The sequence below is a fragment of the Streptopelia decaocto genome (assembly GCF_964273445.1).
Source record: "Streptopelia decaocto genome assembly, chromosome: 6".
Taxonomy (NCBI): domain Eukaryota; kingdom Metazoa; phylum Chordata; class Aves; order Columbiformes; family Columbidae; genus Streptopelia; species Streptopelia decaocto.
The window spans coordinates 47,383,791-47,399,698 of record NC_138660.1 but is presented as its reverse complement, the minus strand read 5'-3'; the positions used below and the strand labels follow the sequence as shown (position 1 = coordinate 47,399,698).

At 37.6% G+C, this 15,908-nt stretch overlaps 1 protein-coding gene across 1 annotated transcript in view; it reads left to right on the top strand.

The window, feature by feature from the left end:
* Positions 1-15,908, top strand: part of MYO3B (myosin IIIB) — a 196,640-nt gene that overhangs the window by 53,096 nt on the left and 127,636 nt on the right. Inside the window, exon 9 of the mRNA XM_082055656.1 lies at positions 15,736-15,801. Within this exon, the coding sequence (XP_081911782.1) occupies positions 15,736-15,801 (66 nt within the window). The remainder of the gene's footprint in view (positions 1-15,735; positions 15,802-15,908) is intronic.

The following is a 15,908-nucleotide window of genomic DNA, read 5'->3' as shown; positions in this document are numbered from 1 at the left end:
CAGATGTATTCATAGCCTAATTTCAGCCAGTAGTTCATTCTCTGTGGCTTGTTGTTGAGTAGTCTGTTGTAAGCATTTACTGTTTTGTCTATTAGGGAAGACTTTGCCTGCATGGTATGTTGCTGGTTTTTGATTTGTTAAGTCTTTCTCCTCCAACTAGCTTTCTCATGAAGACATGCAATTACATGTAAAAGAATATTGTTTTATATGTATATTCTTCAGTGCTTATTTAAACAGACTATTTGAGCAAACATTCCTGCCACTATATTTGTTGCCAGAACATTCATGCAAATCACACACAGAAGAGCTAAAATGTATGCAGCTGAAATGACTTCATTGAGAAACTCGAATGAATAATCATGACAATAAACATGCGCAGCTCTCAGCCATATTCTGAGCAAAGAAAAAAGAACCGCATCTGATATTCTCTTTTATTCTCTGTGCCAAACTCTGCTTTCTCTGAACTCTAGGTAGAAGCTGAGATGCCTGACAGATGTTTTTACTGACTCAGTTCATTTCATGTATTAAACACACATAAACTATTTTAGTCAACCAGTTTCTAAAGTAAATTATTACTTTTCAAAATCCATTGCATAAGTAATAACAGACTGCTACGATACAGTAAGTGTCATTTTGTTTTGCTCTAGTGGAAAATTTCCTGCTGACAAGGTCAAGCCCTGCAGTCTGAGAGCAGTCAAGTGATGAAAGGCACATCCAGCAGGAGGAGAAGTGGTAGATGGACAGCTATGAACTGTTGTCTCCTTCAGAAGTGAGGATTTGAAATCTGGCTTAGATAGATTTAGAGGACAGAGCTGAGCTACAGAGTCGTGCATTTGTTATTGTGGACTAAAACCACATTGATTTTAGTATGTTTTCAGAACTGCTCCCCATTTCTTCACAGAGCTACAGTAGTTAACAGCATTGTTTGTAGTGGTTCTGGGGCATTAATACTGTGAGGGTAGCAGAGTAATCCTTACATACAGTAGTTACTGACTTGTAAGGAGATTCATGCTATGGTGCACAGGAGGCTGGAGGTTGCAATGGAGAGGATGTAGCGTGGATAAAGTTTTGTAGTGCGGCAAAACACTTGTTCTGCATTTAAAATGAGTTTGAAGATGGTAGGAAAATCAGTCATTTATAAATAGTTAACAGCCAATTTTCCACCATTCGGCCAAGAGAACAGCTTCCTTCCAGGTAGATAATTCACATGTAATATTGCTTTGCAGTAAAATATTTAGTGTTCAGATATTTTTTGTATGATTGATTAATATACTTTGTTATAGAAATAGATTCTTAGGATAAAAAAATTGAGATGATCTAGGAGTCAAATTGCTCAGTAAAGAACTAGGTAGCTGCATTTTCAACACATAAATCTATATCATTACCAGAGGTTGCTGAGGGGCTGCTGATGCCTTATTACATAAGGTTTAGATAGATTACCTGCAGCACTAAACAATTTACTGAGAACAGAAATTGGTCTTCCAATACAGTCTAGAAATGAAACATCACAATTATTTGAGGTACTCTGTAACCTTGGAAACAATTGGGAGCAGTGACATCAGCAACATTTATGTGCAATTTTTGTGTTTAGCTTATCACCAAGGTAACCAGAGCAGGTTTCCCTGCTTGAAATTTTAAGAATGTCTTGGTTCGATATTAAGTGAGCATGTAGGAAGCAGACTATTTAGGATCTGTTAAAATTGCATTCTGCTTCCTTTTCAAAATGGTCCTTCAGGATTTAAATGGTCTAAGCTTGTGGGTGGTTTTTCTTCTTTCCTTTTTCCTTTCTCTTTCTGAAATAGCTGCAGGTAAATGTAGCCTCAATTACTGTGTTAAATACGCTGAATACTGGAAAGAAGGAAAAATTATTTCCTCGTTTAATTCCTTTTGCTGGCCCCAAATACCAGGTATTGCCGCTGAACATAGAGACTGCAAATTGCACTGCATTGGTTTTGGGGATGGGACTCAACCACAGTTGAGGACACATGATGGTTCCACATCTAACTTCCTTGAGGGAAGCTTTGCATTGAAGTCTGTGTCCACAAGTGACTTGCTGTCAGTGCTGCCTGAGGAGTGCACTGGATGAGTGATTCCCTGAGGCTTCCTGGCTGTGACACATCCATAGTCAGCCTGCCTCACATTGTGGTTGTGTCAGTCAAGAATGACCTAGCATGATATCATCTTCACAATCCAGAGAGGTTTGGTTTAGTTTTCCTCTCTCCCCTCTTCTCTCCCCTCTTCTCTCCCCTCTTCTCTCCCCTCTTCTCTCCCCTCTTCTCTCCCCTCTTCTCTCCCCTCTTCTCTCCCCTCTTCTCTCCCCTCTTCTCTCCCCTCTTCTCTCCCCTCTTCTCTCCCCTCTTCTCTCCCCTCTTCTCTCCCCTCTTCTCTCCCCTCTTCTCTCCCCTCTTCTCTCCCCTCTTCTCTCCCCTCTTCTCTCCCCTCTTCTCTCCCCTCTTCTCTCCCTCCTGTCTTGCAGAAGGTAATGTTTGAATTAAAGCGATCTTGCACACTGGGAAAATCTGTAGTCCCCTTCATAATTGCTCTGTGAGAGGATAGTTAGGTGGGGTTGGAGCTATGATACTGTCAGAGAGGCTGTTCAGACCACACAGTCTCTCATATATGTGTGGTTCAATTTTAGATGGAGGTGTTTTACTATGAAATGCTGGTAATCCTTATCCATCATTCACAGAGGTAAAAGGAAGGGCTGCAAAAAAGTTGTTTTTTTGTTTAAGTCTGGAGCACTGTCTCAGGTTAAAGCCACATCAGTTGGCAACTTAGAAATGCATGTATAAGTTTTCATTCCTAAAACCTGCATATTTTATCTGTGATGTCTGCATTGTCAAACACTTCATTTATGCGAAAGCATACGTCTTTACCAATAGTTTGCTGCACATGCAAAATACACACTTGCGTTCTGTTGAGTTATTGCACATTCAGTTTATGATTTTGCAGTGCAATGGATGTGCAGGCAACTTACCATACTTATGCCTTATAAATACAAGTTAGAACTTGATGTTTGAAGAAAAATAATAACATTCTGTTCCTGTTTGGAGTGCAGTCCTGAAGAAGTGTATCTGCATTTCAAGCCATTAGCCCTGTGGGTTTCCAAAACCTCCTTTGTAGCCTATGGTTCAGTAGCCCACATCACTAATAGTGAATCGAACCAAGTAAATTAAATTAGATTTTTGCATTAAAAAGATAATCCCTTCACATAGTTTGGTATTGCAGAGAGAATAAGGCATCTCATACATTTCATGGTACCATACATTTCAGAGACTTTCATGAGATGTAATTGAAAAATAGATGCCTTTCTCAGAAGTGGAATATTAATGTTCATATTTGTAAATAACTTAATTCAGTGACTGATAGAAGCAGAAGAAAAAGAAATATGAACTTTTTAGATACTAGTCACATTTTAGCAAGACTATTTCCATAACAAGTAATCACACTATTTGCAAACATATTTGGTGAAAAGGAGCTGTGCTTTGAAAGGTATTGATTTGCTTGTTACAGTTACGAGTTTGAATAATTTTAAAATTCTATGGGGTATATTTAATCATTACTCATTATTAGTGCAGTAATAATGCACTAGGCATATCTACACATTTACTATTAACAATTAGTGTCTTTCCTATCACAGGTGTAATCATGAGTTAGAACTCGTACAAAAATTTAAAAGAAATTTTTACTTATTGGAGTGGACATTGGTTATAAATCTTTATAAATACAGTATTCAGGGAGTTAACAATAATTTCAGTGGGTTTATTTTATGATAAAGAAAAGCCATTTAGATTACAGTTGTGTTGCATCTTCTCTCAAGAGTTTCTCCAAGTTTTCACCATTGTTGTGAGGCCAAGAAGAAACTCCCAGGCAAGATATCAAAAACTACTCTTGTGCTTTTGGAAAGGGAGTGCTTATGTTTTTTTTTCTCTGCAAACCCTGCTTCAGTAGCTTGTGGGGGCAGGGGAAAGGGAAGTGTCTCCTCTTGAGAGAGTTGGTGTCTGTGCTTTGGCATCCAGCACCCCAGTCTTCGAGAACATTAGGAAAAAAATAGTAGTAACAGCTTTTGTCTTTCTACCTGGCTGACTAAAGTGATTTGATTTCATACAGTTTAGTTTAGTTAAAGTAGCCAAAATGTAACTTGTAAGTTTCTTAATTCACAGTATAGATTATATCAGATTCCCTCTTATCAGACTTAACATATTAGAATAAGTGCTGGGTAAGGATGTTCCAAATTACAATAAGACTGCTTTATTGGGCAAGTTGATGATCTGTTGCCAGCGTGCAAACACATCAGACTTTTACTGGCAGCATCTGCTTCAGCTGTCTGGGGACACAAAGATAACACAAAATGCATTACATTGGAACAAACTCAGAGATCTGACTTGATGAAAGTGTAATTTTCATCTGTGTTTAGCCATTCTATGTGTTATTTAAAATTGAGTGCTTCTGTCATGTCAACACACATATAATCACCTCTTAGTTCCTCATAATTAGTTACTGAGAGGAAATTCAGAAAGGAAGAATTGTGTTCCATATAGTACCTGCTATTTTTATTGATGTAAATATATTTTATTTCTAAGCTGGTTTATTTTAAAGTTTCAGTTGGGCTTTGGGTTTATGGGTTTTGTTTGGTTGGTTTGGTTTAACTTAGTTGCTTTGTGTACTGTATATTTAAGTCTTGCAGTACCTCTTGTGACCTTTTAAAGACTCAGATGCAGATAGTGGCCACCCAACTCAAACATACAGCAAATGCTCTTTGTGAGAGCTCCCTTTGATGAAAATGTAACTTCTTGGTCTATTCAGTTGAGAGGATCTTGGTAGAGCTGTGTCAGAACTCTGCACTCTAGAAAAAGCAGAGAAGACATGACTATGTAGTTTTATTGTTAGGTGCCAGAAAATTTCACTCTTTCCAAGAAGACACAAATGCATTTTTCCCCAGATTTGTTGGGGAAATAGAGTGCTTACTTGTTGATAGCACCTGATTTTTAACCTGATAGTTATTTATGTTTTAAAGGCAAAACAGTTATATGATTCAGATTCTCATTCAGCGTGTTAGTATTTGTTACAGAAAAAAATTTGTGTATCCTCAACACTTACTGCCATTGCATATTATACATTATTTATGCCATGGTTCTGATTTATGCCCACAAAAGATGAAATCTTTTCCCACTGGCAAGAATCTAATAATTTTCAGGGCACTCAGATTTCACCTGAAGTTTTGCTTTTGGTTTAACAACATGCTTTACCCATAGCTGCTGCTTGATTTTAATGTATTCCTTCTGTTCATTCGTCCACCACAAGCTGCTTATCAGTTTTTACCCATTCTTGGATAAGCAGACTATCACACGGTAGTCTGTCTCTGTGGCAGACACAGTCTGTCTTCAAAACATACCTTTTTTAAAGGTCTGTGCTGTATTTCAGTTTCTTAGATGATATCCTTGATTATTTTCTTGTTTCATCTCCCCATGCCAAATATCAAGGCTCTTACACAAAATTATTTATGTCAGGTTTTTTCTTTCTTTTGTGTTTCCTTATTATTCTAGGTCAAATATTTTCTCTCTCCACTAACCTTCTTGCTTTCTCACTTCTGTCCTCTTCGGTCCTCTCTGAGTGTTTAGTGAATGGTGCTTGTCAGTTTGGGTTTTGAGTTTTTTTGAGAGAATACCCTATTTTGGCCTTTGGGGATTTTGGTTTGTTTGTCTTAATCTTCCTTTTTGTCTCTCATTTTTACTTGTTTGTTCTTCTCATTGTGGTGCTTCTTTGAGATTTTTCCCAATGGTGGCATTGTCTTGTCTTTCCTTTCCTTTTGCCAGAATGTTGCCTCTTACATTCAGAACACTCCTTTGTCCTGTGTCTGTCATTTACCCTGGCTCTTTTCAACTCTTCTTTCTCACTGGATCTGTTAACTTATCCAGGAGATGGTTCTTTAGAAAGCTTACCCTAGAATATTCACCATGAGGTGTTGGTTAAATCTTGCATTAAAAAAAGAAATTAATCCTTCTTGACTTTCACATTTCTTCATGTTTTAATATTCCAGCCTTGTAGGGTTGTGCGTTTTTGTTGTTGTTTTGTTTTTTGGGTATTTTTGTTTGTCTGTTTTTTGTGTGTGTATGTTTTGGTTTTTGTCTCTCTTTGCATCAGTAGTTGCTTTGTTACACATTACTTGCACCATTAGCGTTTCTTGCATTACATTTGTTTTAACTACCTTCATCCTTTCCCAGGTTCCCTAGCTTATATGGGCCAATATTTTTCTAAGGGTGTTTTCCACAGCCTACCCGGTTGTTTCAAGAAATGCATGAGCTTTAAGTTAGTGTCATGCAGGCTTATTGAGATACTGTCTTACTGATATTATTGTCAATATTATTGTCATTTAGTTCTGCATAAGAGAGGGTTTATTTGAATTGCTGCCATGGGACTTTTCATAATGAATAAATTATTCATGTTTATCATAGTGTGTTTATTAGTCTTACCTCCAGTTATAATCTACAAGGATTCCTAAATCATACATTTTTTTAAAAACAGCAGACAAAAATTCAAGTGTTTTAAAATAAAGCTTATTGGATGGAATAGGAGAGGACACAAATTCCATTCCACATGCAGTGCTCATGTTCAGAAGGCATATTACCTTAAATGATAATTCCTTTTTTAAAAAATGGTACTCTTACACGTCTTGTACTTTTCTTTACATTTCAGCATTTATTCAGTCTATTACTTCTGAATTTTTGTAATGATCCTCCTAATGATCCATTGGAAATATGCCACCATTAGCTAACATATTCCCTCTCCAAGTATTCATTTCTGAACCAGACTGGTAAGGCTATCAGAATAATATCAGTTCTGACAATGCAATGAACCAAACTATACTGAAAGCAGTAAGTTTTGAGTCATAAAAAGTACAAATAAGGAGTAGTCCTTGTTTCCCGTTGAAAACGCAGAGTTTGAGTGCTTGCTTTTCTCAAATGTAATGAGTGAATTTCACGTTCAGTACCAGCCATACCAAGCATATGGTAATAGACTTATTTTATGGGGTTGCTGTTAGGTTTATTTGTATTTCTGTAGAGCCTAAACTAAGAAGAGGCTTCCATGAAATGAAAGGATTAGAAGATGTCTTCCTCTTTGCAAATAAGAACTAAATTAGACAAAGAAATGAAGGTAAAGAAGCAGCACAAGTGCCAAAACCACTACTGTGGTTCTCTAAGTCAGTCCCCCTTTTCATGGGAGTAATGTAGTGAAAACATTTTACCCTTGATGGAAAGAAGTGCCCCAAAAAGCTTGTCTCAGCCAGGTGGAAAGCCACAGGTACCCTGTATTATCTTGTATGTTCAGGACAATATGCAGCCTGTTGGCAGATTGACCATGATATGAGCCAGGCAGAGGCAGATCTCAGCAGGAGCACAGAACTGTAGGGCCAAGTTCTGTGTCAGACTCCAAATTCTCTAGTTCTTCCCTTGGCAATCTTCATCTGCTTCTTAAAAGAAGCAGTTTGTGGCATCTCTCTAAGTCTTCCTCTTGTTGAGCCAACTTTTAGCTTTCCAAGAGTGGATCTGCTCCACTGGGCAGGCCCTGGGGCAGGTGTCCTCCTTGGGGCCCTTAAACTGGCTGATGTACAGTGACAATTTGAAACACGTACAATTCAGGACTTGCCCTTAGAAATTTATCTGTGGGATTTTTACTTTCTAATTTTAACAGATATTTTACTTTCCTATACAACTCTACAAATATGTGGTCTAATTGCAGCATTTTAATATTCCAGATACAGAAGTGTAGTGTCTAGACAACACCATATGTATTTCAGTCAGGCGTGGAAGTATTACTGTCCCATTTTTATTTCTTTGGCAACTGACATTCTCCAGCTTTGCAAATTCACAGAGCAATGGTTTTATTAGAAAAGCAAAATACTACATAGCAGTCAAGATGTGAACTGGTTATAAATAAAAATCTCTATTATTACTTCCTCTGTTTCAATTACTGTTAATTTATTAATGCCTCTTTAGGTCTCTGAAACTTTTGGAATAAATGAGATAACAAAGCATAACTAGAATTCAGTTATGCTAAATTTTTGTGTTGAAGCTTGACCATGGGAATGCAAAGCTGTACGTTTTCACCCCCATCCAAAAATATTTCTGAAATAAAATACTTGTTTCTGTCTCAGTGAAGCCAGCAACTGAAACTGGAAACTGAAGGGTAAATGACAGAAATAAATGATGCCTTGTCAAGTCCTGAAAAAGGCTAATGAAACCTTGCAGCTGCCAAATCTGACTGAAACCAGTGGCCTGTGAATTGCAATGTTCAAGGGAAAAAGTCAAAGATAATCCAGATGTTCCCAAGCAGAACACTTCGCAATATTTTTCATTCATTTTCTTTCTGTCTGTATGAACTAAAAAATTATGTAATTGAGATTTGTTTTAATACATTTTTTGAAGGTTATTATTTGACCTTCAAAATAATTCAGTGTGCTTAGCACGTTATTTCTGTCAGTACTCATTACTTTAAAGGTGACTTTTAATTCGTCAGATACATACCATTTTGAAACACAAGATTGTTCATATGAAGGAGGTTTCTTAGAAGGTTTCTTTTGACAGCCTCTTTATATTCTTCCTGAAGTGCTTTGCTTTTGGCGATGCATAAAGTGGATGTTGAAAATCAACAGGAGATTTGTGTATAATTCTGAAAGTGACCATCTTTTACCATTTATTTTTTCTCATCATTATGCTGGCTAATGAAATATTCTAAGCTGGAGACTTGTGAATAAATATCGATTTCAGTGTGTTTTTAAAAGAGGTAGTTGACGTTTCATTCCTTTGTGGTTTTGCATTTATTTTGCAGCTCAGCCCATATCTCATTGTTAATCTGCTAAGCCACATACTCAGTGGCAGAAAAATAGTAACATAGAATTCCAAAAAAATGGAAACAAATCTGTACTTATGTGTTACGAGACATATAGCCATCATTCTGTTCTGAGATCAAGACCCTGTATTACAGGAAAAAAAAAATGAAAAGCTTAAAAAGTGGATTGGTACCCTCTACCCTTTCAAGAAATTGGGATCCTACAGTCTTGTAGTTATATTTTTCTGTTTAACTTTCAACTCAGTATAAATTTATCATATGCTTTATGATTCAGTCCAGACTTCTGTAACTCTATATGATCTATAGAAAATAAAAAGAATCAATTTGAGTAAAGAGGAAAATATCAGATAACTCTGTCTCTGTAATTAAAAGGTAGTAAAATACTAAAGCAAGAAGAACATTTTTGTTTCAGTAATGAGGCAGTAATGTCTTGTGTTCTGCTTCTTCAACCAATTATTTTCTCTTGGAAGGTTTTGATCTTGGTTTAAAGCAGCATGTACTTGTTAGAATAAAGACACTTATACATTATTTGAATAGGTATGTGCCTTTAAGAAGATATTGAAGTTGTACGTGAGCAGTTTTGAACTAGGTATTTACACAAGGAAAACAGTCCTTTCAGATAAAAGGGAGCGGGAGTAGAAAAGCAGAAACTAGAGATGAATCAGTTGCCAGTGAGAAGGCGTCTGAAGAATGGATTTGGCAGGAGTATATTCCCCTTTCCCTTTGAATCTTTTCCTGGGATGTACTGTACCCTTAGTTCTCACAGAATAAGGCAATTTGGCTGATCCGCCCAATAGTATAGTTTGACTACTGTGATCTGGCATTAGTCTGTTCCCTTGCCCAAGAAAGGTCTGTGCAATTGTGCTGAGCCCCAAGAAGCTAAAGATGATGTGAGGAGCTACCGCCTTTTCCAGCTGTCTCATATGCTGTGATTTGGTACATATGATCTGTCACGTCCTGCCCTCAGGTATGAATAGGAGGGAGAAGTGACTCAGGTTCATGAGTCCCCTTTGGTTGGGAAACAGTACACACAGTACCACAAACAAAAGATTTGTATTTTTGCAGCTTGGCCCAAATGGTATATGATTTGGTGGCAGAAGGATTTACATTATTGTAAATTCAGTTGGTAAACATGAAAAGCTTGCGGCATATGCAGGGCTGTAAATCTTATATTACTATGTTACTTATAAAAGGGAAAGCAAAAAGGTAGAAGTACAGGAAAGAAAGAAAAGAGAGAGAAAAATTTCACCATCCTTATGGCTCCGTTTTATGTGTGATGGAGTTTGCAGTGTCGGACCCAGCAATGTGCAACATCCTCTGGTGTCTTGTTCAGTTCATGTGGCAAGACTGGTGGGCAGAGTGGTCCTCGGGATGGTGGGTGGGCGCCGCCAGTGCTTGTACAAGGCGGGCCTTTATAGCTCTCTGGGTTGTCTGCTTGCATAACTTTTGGTCTTTTGTGGAGGTCTTATTGTGAAAGTCTGGGGGGAAGGGGTGATTGCGAAAGATCGACAAGTCTCGGGCCGTGGTGAAGGGTCTCAGCTTTTCCCTTTGAGCTATACTGGGTGTATCAGAAGGTGGAGCTATGTCCCCTTCGGCACATCCTACACCTCCTGTATCAGTCAGCCAGCCTGGTCTGTGGCTCGTTAGCTTGTCATTGATATGTAAATCACCATTCACCCTATACTGAATGTATTTTTTCCTGTGGCTGGATGAACTGTTTTTGCCACAATGTTTCAGCCATTATCTTTATCAGTACATTACAGGGTCTCAACATATGGTTTATGCCTTGGAGGCTGGATAGGCAAGGGAATGCCTTGCTTACAGATCTGGTTAAGATGACTTAAGGGACATTGGTGTCCAGTATGGCCAGGACTTGCACAATTCTAGGTGTTTTAAGGAAAGGATGTTCAGTTGCTTTTGGAGCCCCCTAGATTAACTCAGTGGGCAGACAATTGCTTTAGACCTGGAGCCATTTTGTCCCGATCCCGTGCTTCTGACATTGCTTCCAGCTTTGTCGAAGAACCTGTATTCTTTCTCACCTTCTGATCTCTTGAGGCAATGTGCTGCTGTGGTTCCCAACCATGGAGGCTTCATGCAGCAGCATTCAGATGGATGACAGCTTTCCATTGACCTAAGAAGCAACTTCAAAGGCCTTCCTCCCCATACATGGAGGATTTTGTGCTGATTCTCCACTCCTACAGGCACCTCACCTCAGCAGTTTCTATCTTAACCTTACAGAGCTGAACACAGTACCCTGCTTCCTGCTGAATGGATTTTGGTGAAATATATTACTGGAAGTCAGTCAAACTTGAGTAGCCTTTAGTAGGAGACAGATGAATGGGAGAGTGTTTAGGATCTGAATTTTTCATTCAGATCAGTGACCTCTTACTGATTTGAATGGGCCACAAGCCTTGTGCATTAGGAAATCTCTGAGCCCTGCCTAGAATTGCCTGGTTATTTTTGGAGGATTACCCAAGGTGGGGATGCTCTGGAGTGACAGAACTTTAAACTTGTATGGGAGTTTCTTAGGTATTAATTAATGTCAAGTATTCACATTTTAATAGAAAACATTTGGTTTACATAAACTTTTGTAGGGAAATTATGCATGGTTGAATGTTTTTTCTATGACTGTTTCACTTAATTTTTTGAAATATTCATGAATGGTTTAATTTCATGTGGAAACTGTCTATGTATAAACCCAGGCAACTGTCAACAGACAATTGTCTTCTCAGTCTGCCTGAAAAATAATTCACAACATGTGTGTATGTGGCTGTGATTGCCTGAGCCTGTTCGTGGTGACAGGTGTTAGATGTTCAGCTGCTAATTTCTCATTAGAAACAATGAGGTAAGCTGAGGATGCAATTTGGTCATTGGAGGCCCTGTCTTGATCTGTTTATAACATATATGGTTATGTTTACCGAAATAGTTTTAAAAATAGTAGATATCTTTTCAGTTTTTAAAATTTTGTCATAGAATTATTTTAAGATATTAAATATTTGTTTTCTCATTGCCAAGAAATATCTACTATCTGTGATCTGTAATTAGGCTCACAGCTTAACATAAAGGACAAATGGTGCTCGCTGAGCTGCATCATAGGCCTTATTGTGGTAAAATGACCGATTTTGTTTTACCAGCTGTGACTTTGGAGACAGGCTGAATGACAAGGAACACATAAAGCTCGACAGATTAAAATATTTCCAGCGCACAGCCGTGTGTGTATGATTCAGAATTCAGCAGCAGTTCTTGCTTGATAAGCCTGCTAATGTCTTCATGTTCTAAGGAACACTGTGCTTCTGTGTGAGGTGTCTTGTACAGGCTCAGTCCTGCCGTCCTCACTGAAGCAGAACTTCCAGTGAAAACCAGCATCAGTATGACCATGGAAAGCACTGAATACAAGGGTAGAAAAATGCCTAACAATGCCTAAGGAAACAGACAATGTACCTCTGTGACTAATTATGGGTTATAGTAAGAACTAAAGGAAAAAAAGACACAAGTAAGTGGGAAATAAATAGTTGATTACTCATCTGTATCAAAATAAGACATTTTGAAAAGGCAAGCCAAATTATACCCACTTTTTGCAATAATATTCATATCTACTTCTCACAATTTCCATCACTTATAGTAGAAAATAAGGCTATATTGTCCTTCAGCTTCTTTATACGTGGCAAGAGTAATTGAAAGGTTGCATGCAGAGCATTCTAATTCTATAGGAGAAGAGTAGAATGTTCTGTCATCAAGTTAACAAGAGGTAGCTTTTTAGTTTTTCTATGAATGTGTTCTGAGTGCTGCAGGAAGAGCCAGATGTTGTTGAAATGCAGTGATGTTGGCTGATGCAAGTGTACTGAGCCTGCTGGATTTAATATAGTCTGGAATCCCAAATGGCCCTGGTTTGGTCTTCGAGCTAAAGGGATAAGGCAAGTATTGCTTCTCTGTGGTTTAGTATCTGATAATGTATGCGAGTTGTTTTACCTCTTCTCTTTAATGTGGTATGAATTGCAGATGTCTTAATGGATTTTTAACCTCAAACCGCAAAAGACTTGGTGTGCTCACAAAAAAATCTTAAAGTGGGTTACCCTTGCGTATCTGGATTTTTGTGTTGCCTTAGAACTTGAGTTTGAGTCCGTACTGCAGAAATCCACCTCTCAAGGTGCCATGGAAGCAATGGTGTTTTCTGCTGTCACCGTGAAACAGTTTGTGGTGTCTTAGGCAAAGTGGAGGTGGGAAGCTGGCCCTCATGTGTCTTTCTGGAATCCTTTATGGACATGATGTTAAAAGAGGGTGTGCGGATGTTGTACTTTGTAGTTAAGTAATGTCTTTCATCAAGGGGAACCAATGTACTTTATAGATACTAATTAATTAAGGATCTGGTCATATTTATCAGCTCAATGTTATAATGGGGTATCTGAAGCATCAATTTAGTGACTCAAGTACAGAGAAGCCTAGTTCTATGTTTTTACTACAAAGGCACTAAGAATAACGTAGCATCTTGTCAACAAATACAAAAGTACGAAGCTCAAGAAAACCTCTGTAGGGTTACAGATTGCATGTTTGTGTTGATTTGAGACATGGCGTGTTCAGCCACCAGTAAGAGAGTAGCTATCAGTGACAGCATAGTGGTTTCATAATTTGCTGGACAAAACATGGTCTGTGTGGTTAAAAACATGACTTACTTCACTGGTCATTAACCCGCACGTGACTAAATGTATTTCCTGAATGATAACTGTCCTGCTGGTCTGTTCTTCCATTAAATTCCACCTGTTTCCATCATAACATCTGTAACTGATGCAAGTATTTCTGTGTCTTTTTTCAAAAAGTTCATTGTGACATTATTATTAGAGCCTACAAACCAAATGCTTTTTGTAAGCAGCTTTGTTACCACCATGGAACAGTGTGAACAGAAAACATGAAACTACATATTTCATGAAGAGTAACTGAGCTTTTAAAAAGTTAATTACTTTGCAACAAAATTCAGTATTTCACAGCAAATATTCAGTAAACAGTGCTGGTATCATTCTAAAATGAAATACACTGCATTTCACAGTACAATAAAAGCTGGTCTTATCCAAATTCAAATTATCAGATAGAGTACTATTCCTGCAAAATAAAGACTAAAAACATATACTAACCCCAGCTGTTGGTTCATGCATGTGGGGTGTGTGGACTGATAACTGTTTTAATTATAGAGAAAGATTTTTAAAGCTGACCTTTCTTTGTAAAGCTGACCTTTCTTTGACAGAGGTGGTTTGGTTTTTTTTTTGGGGGGGGGTATGGGGAGGGCACGGGAGAGGGGTGAGGGAGAGTGTCATTATTTTGGTTTTGGTTTGGGTTTTATTTGTTTTGTTTTCCTGGGAGTAGCTCTAGAAATACTTTTCTATGTTTTTTTTAAGCTTCTAAAAAATCAGATTCTGTGATGTGCATAAACACCTGAGCCTGGTAAATGGAAGACAGCCCTGAAACATTATTGTCATTGAAAATAACTTAGCATGTATTTTTCCTGATGATAAATTTGATAAGTGTTGCACATCTCAAACATTCTTCACTTCATGAAGAAAATTGTATTTCCTGAGTCTTCTGTAGCAAAAGAGAAAAGTAATAACATATTCATCTCAGAAAGCATGTCAGTCTGCAGTGCAGTTAGATGATTGCATTTGTTTTGAATAGATACAGATGAACAAAAATGGTCCATCTATTACAAAGCCACATACTCACTGTTTATTTTGTTTTACCCATTTTGTTTGGATTTTTGTTAAATGGAACTACACTTTTAACGAATATGCATTAAAAATTCAAGACTACTAAGCAAATCAGCACTAATTTACATTGTTTATGCTGTTTGCCTTTTTGCTTTGTGAGATGTTTCCAAGCAGTGTCATGCTGTGAAATGTGGCCCTGGTATAAATGAAGTGATTCATGATACCATCCAGAATATTGTTTCTGTTGTAGAATAAGTCTTATTGTGACTTTTTTTTCTTCCAGTTTACTATTATGTGATTTTTTGCATTGAACCCTCAAATGCAGCAAGACAAATAATTAAGCTTTCATGTAATAAAACATAACTTCAGTCTTAAAAAGTTAAAGAGACTTCAGTACTTAGCAATCTTAGGTTGCAGAAGAAACCTCTGGAAAGTAACGTAGTATAATATAGTATGTGATTCATGAATGCTTCATGAAATAGGTTGGTCCACTTAAATCTGAGCCACTTAAAGTTTGGTCCACTTAATATGGCCTATAGGCTTTGCGCTGCATGTTTGTCTAATTTAACTGTAACAGTAACAACCAGAAAGGAAAGTAATTATATGCCAACTAATATGGAACCAATCAGAGTTTAAATGATTATTCTTATGGAAGACCTTCTTACTATGTAATGTAAAAATACTGTCTGCTAAATGTAACTTTAAAAATTGCATCTCTATTTAATAGTTTTAGAGCTCATAGTGTAATCCAAACTGAAATCCAGTCTGAAAATCCTACAGTTTGTTGATGGTTTGGTAGTTGTTAAAAAAGTTTTGGTCAGAGTCGGTGATCTGGGGTAAAGGACCAAAGTGATGTGGTGGCTAGGTTAATATTCCGGTTTCAGTTGGTACTTCCTGAGTTAGACTGAACTGAAAAGGAAGTGTTGGGATGAACACTGAAATCTATACTGACTAATATCTTCAAAAGCATTGACAGAAAAGGAGAAGGACATTGAAAGAGGACAACTCTCAGTGAATAAGCAGCAGCAAGAAAATCCCAACAGGCATCTGAAGGGGACACGTACACCATTTGAGCATCACTTTCCTGATGATCATTTTCTACCTAGTGGAATGAGTACCATCTTGTTGACTGTTGGATAATTCCAGTAAACATTAACATTTTAAACCCCAAAACTTTGTATTTTTTTTCCAGAAATCCTCCTCCTACTTTGCTACACCCTGAAAAATGGTGCAGAGGATTCAACCATTTCATTTCACAGTGAGTTTTATTTTCTTGCTAAAACAGCTTATTCAGCAAGGCCTGTATGTGTCAGTTTAAAAACAGGATTTGTTTTATGGAGTTGCTTTTCCAGATTTTTAACTTCA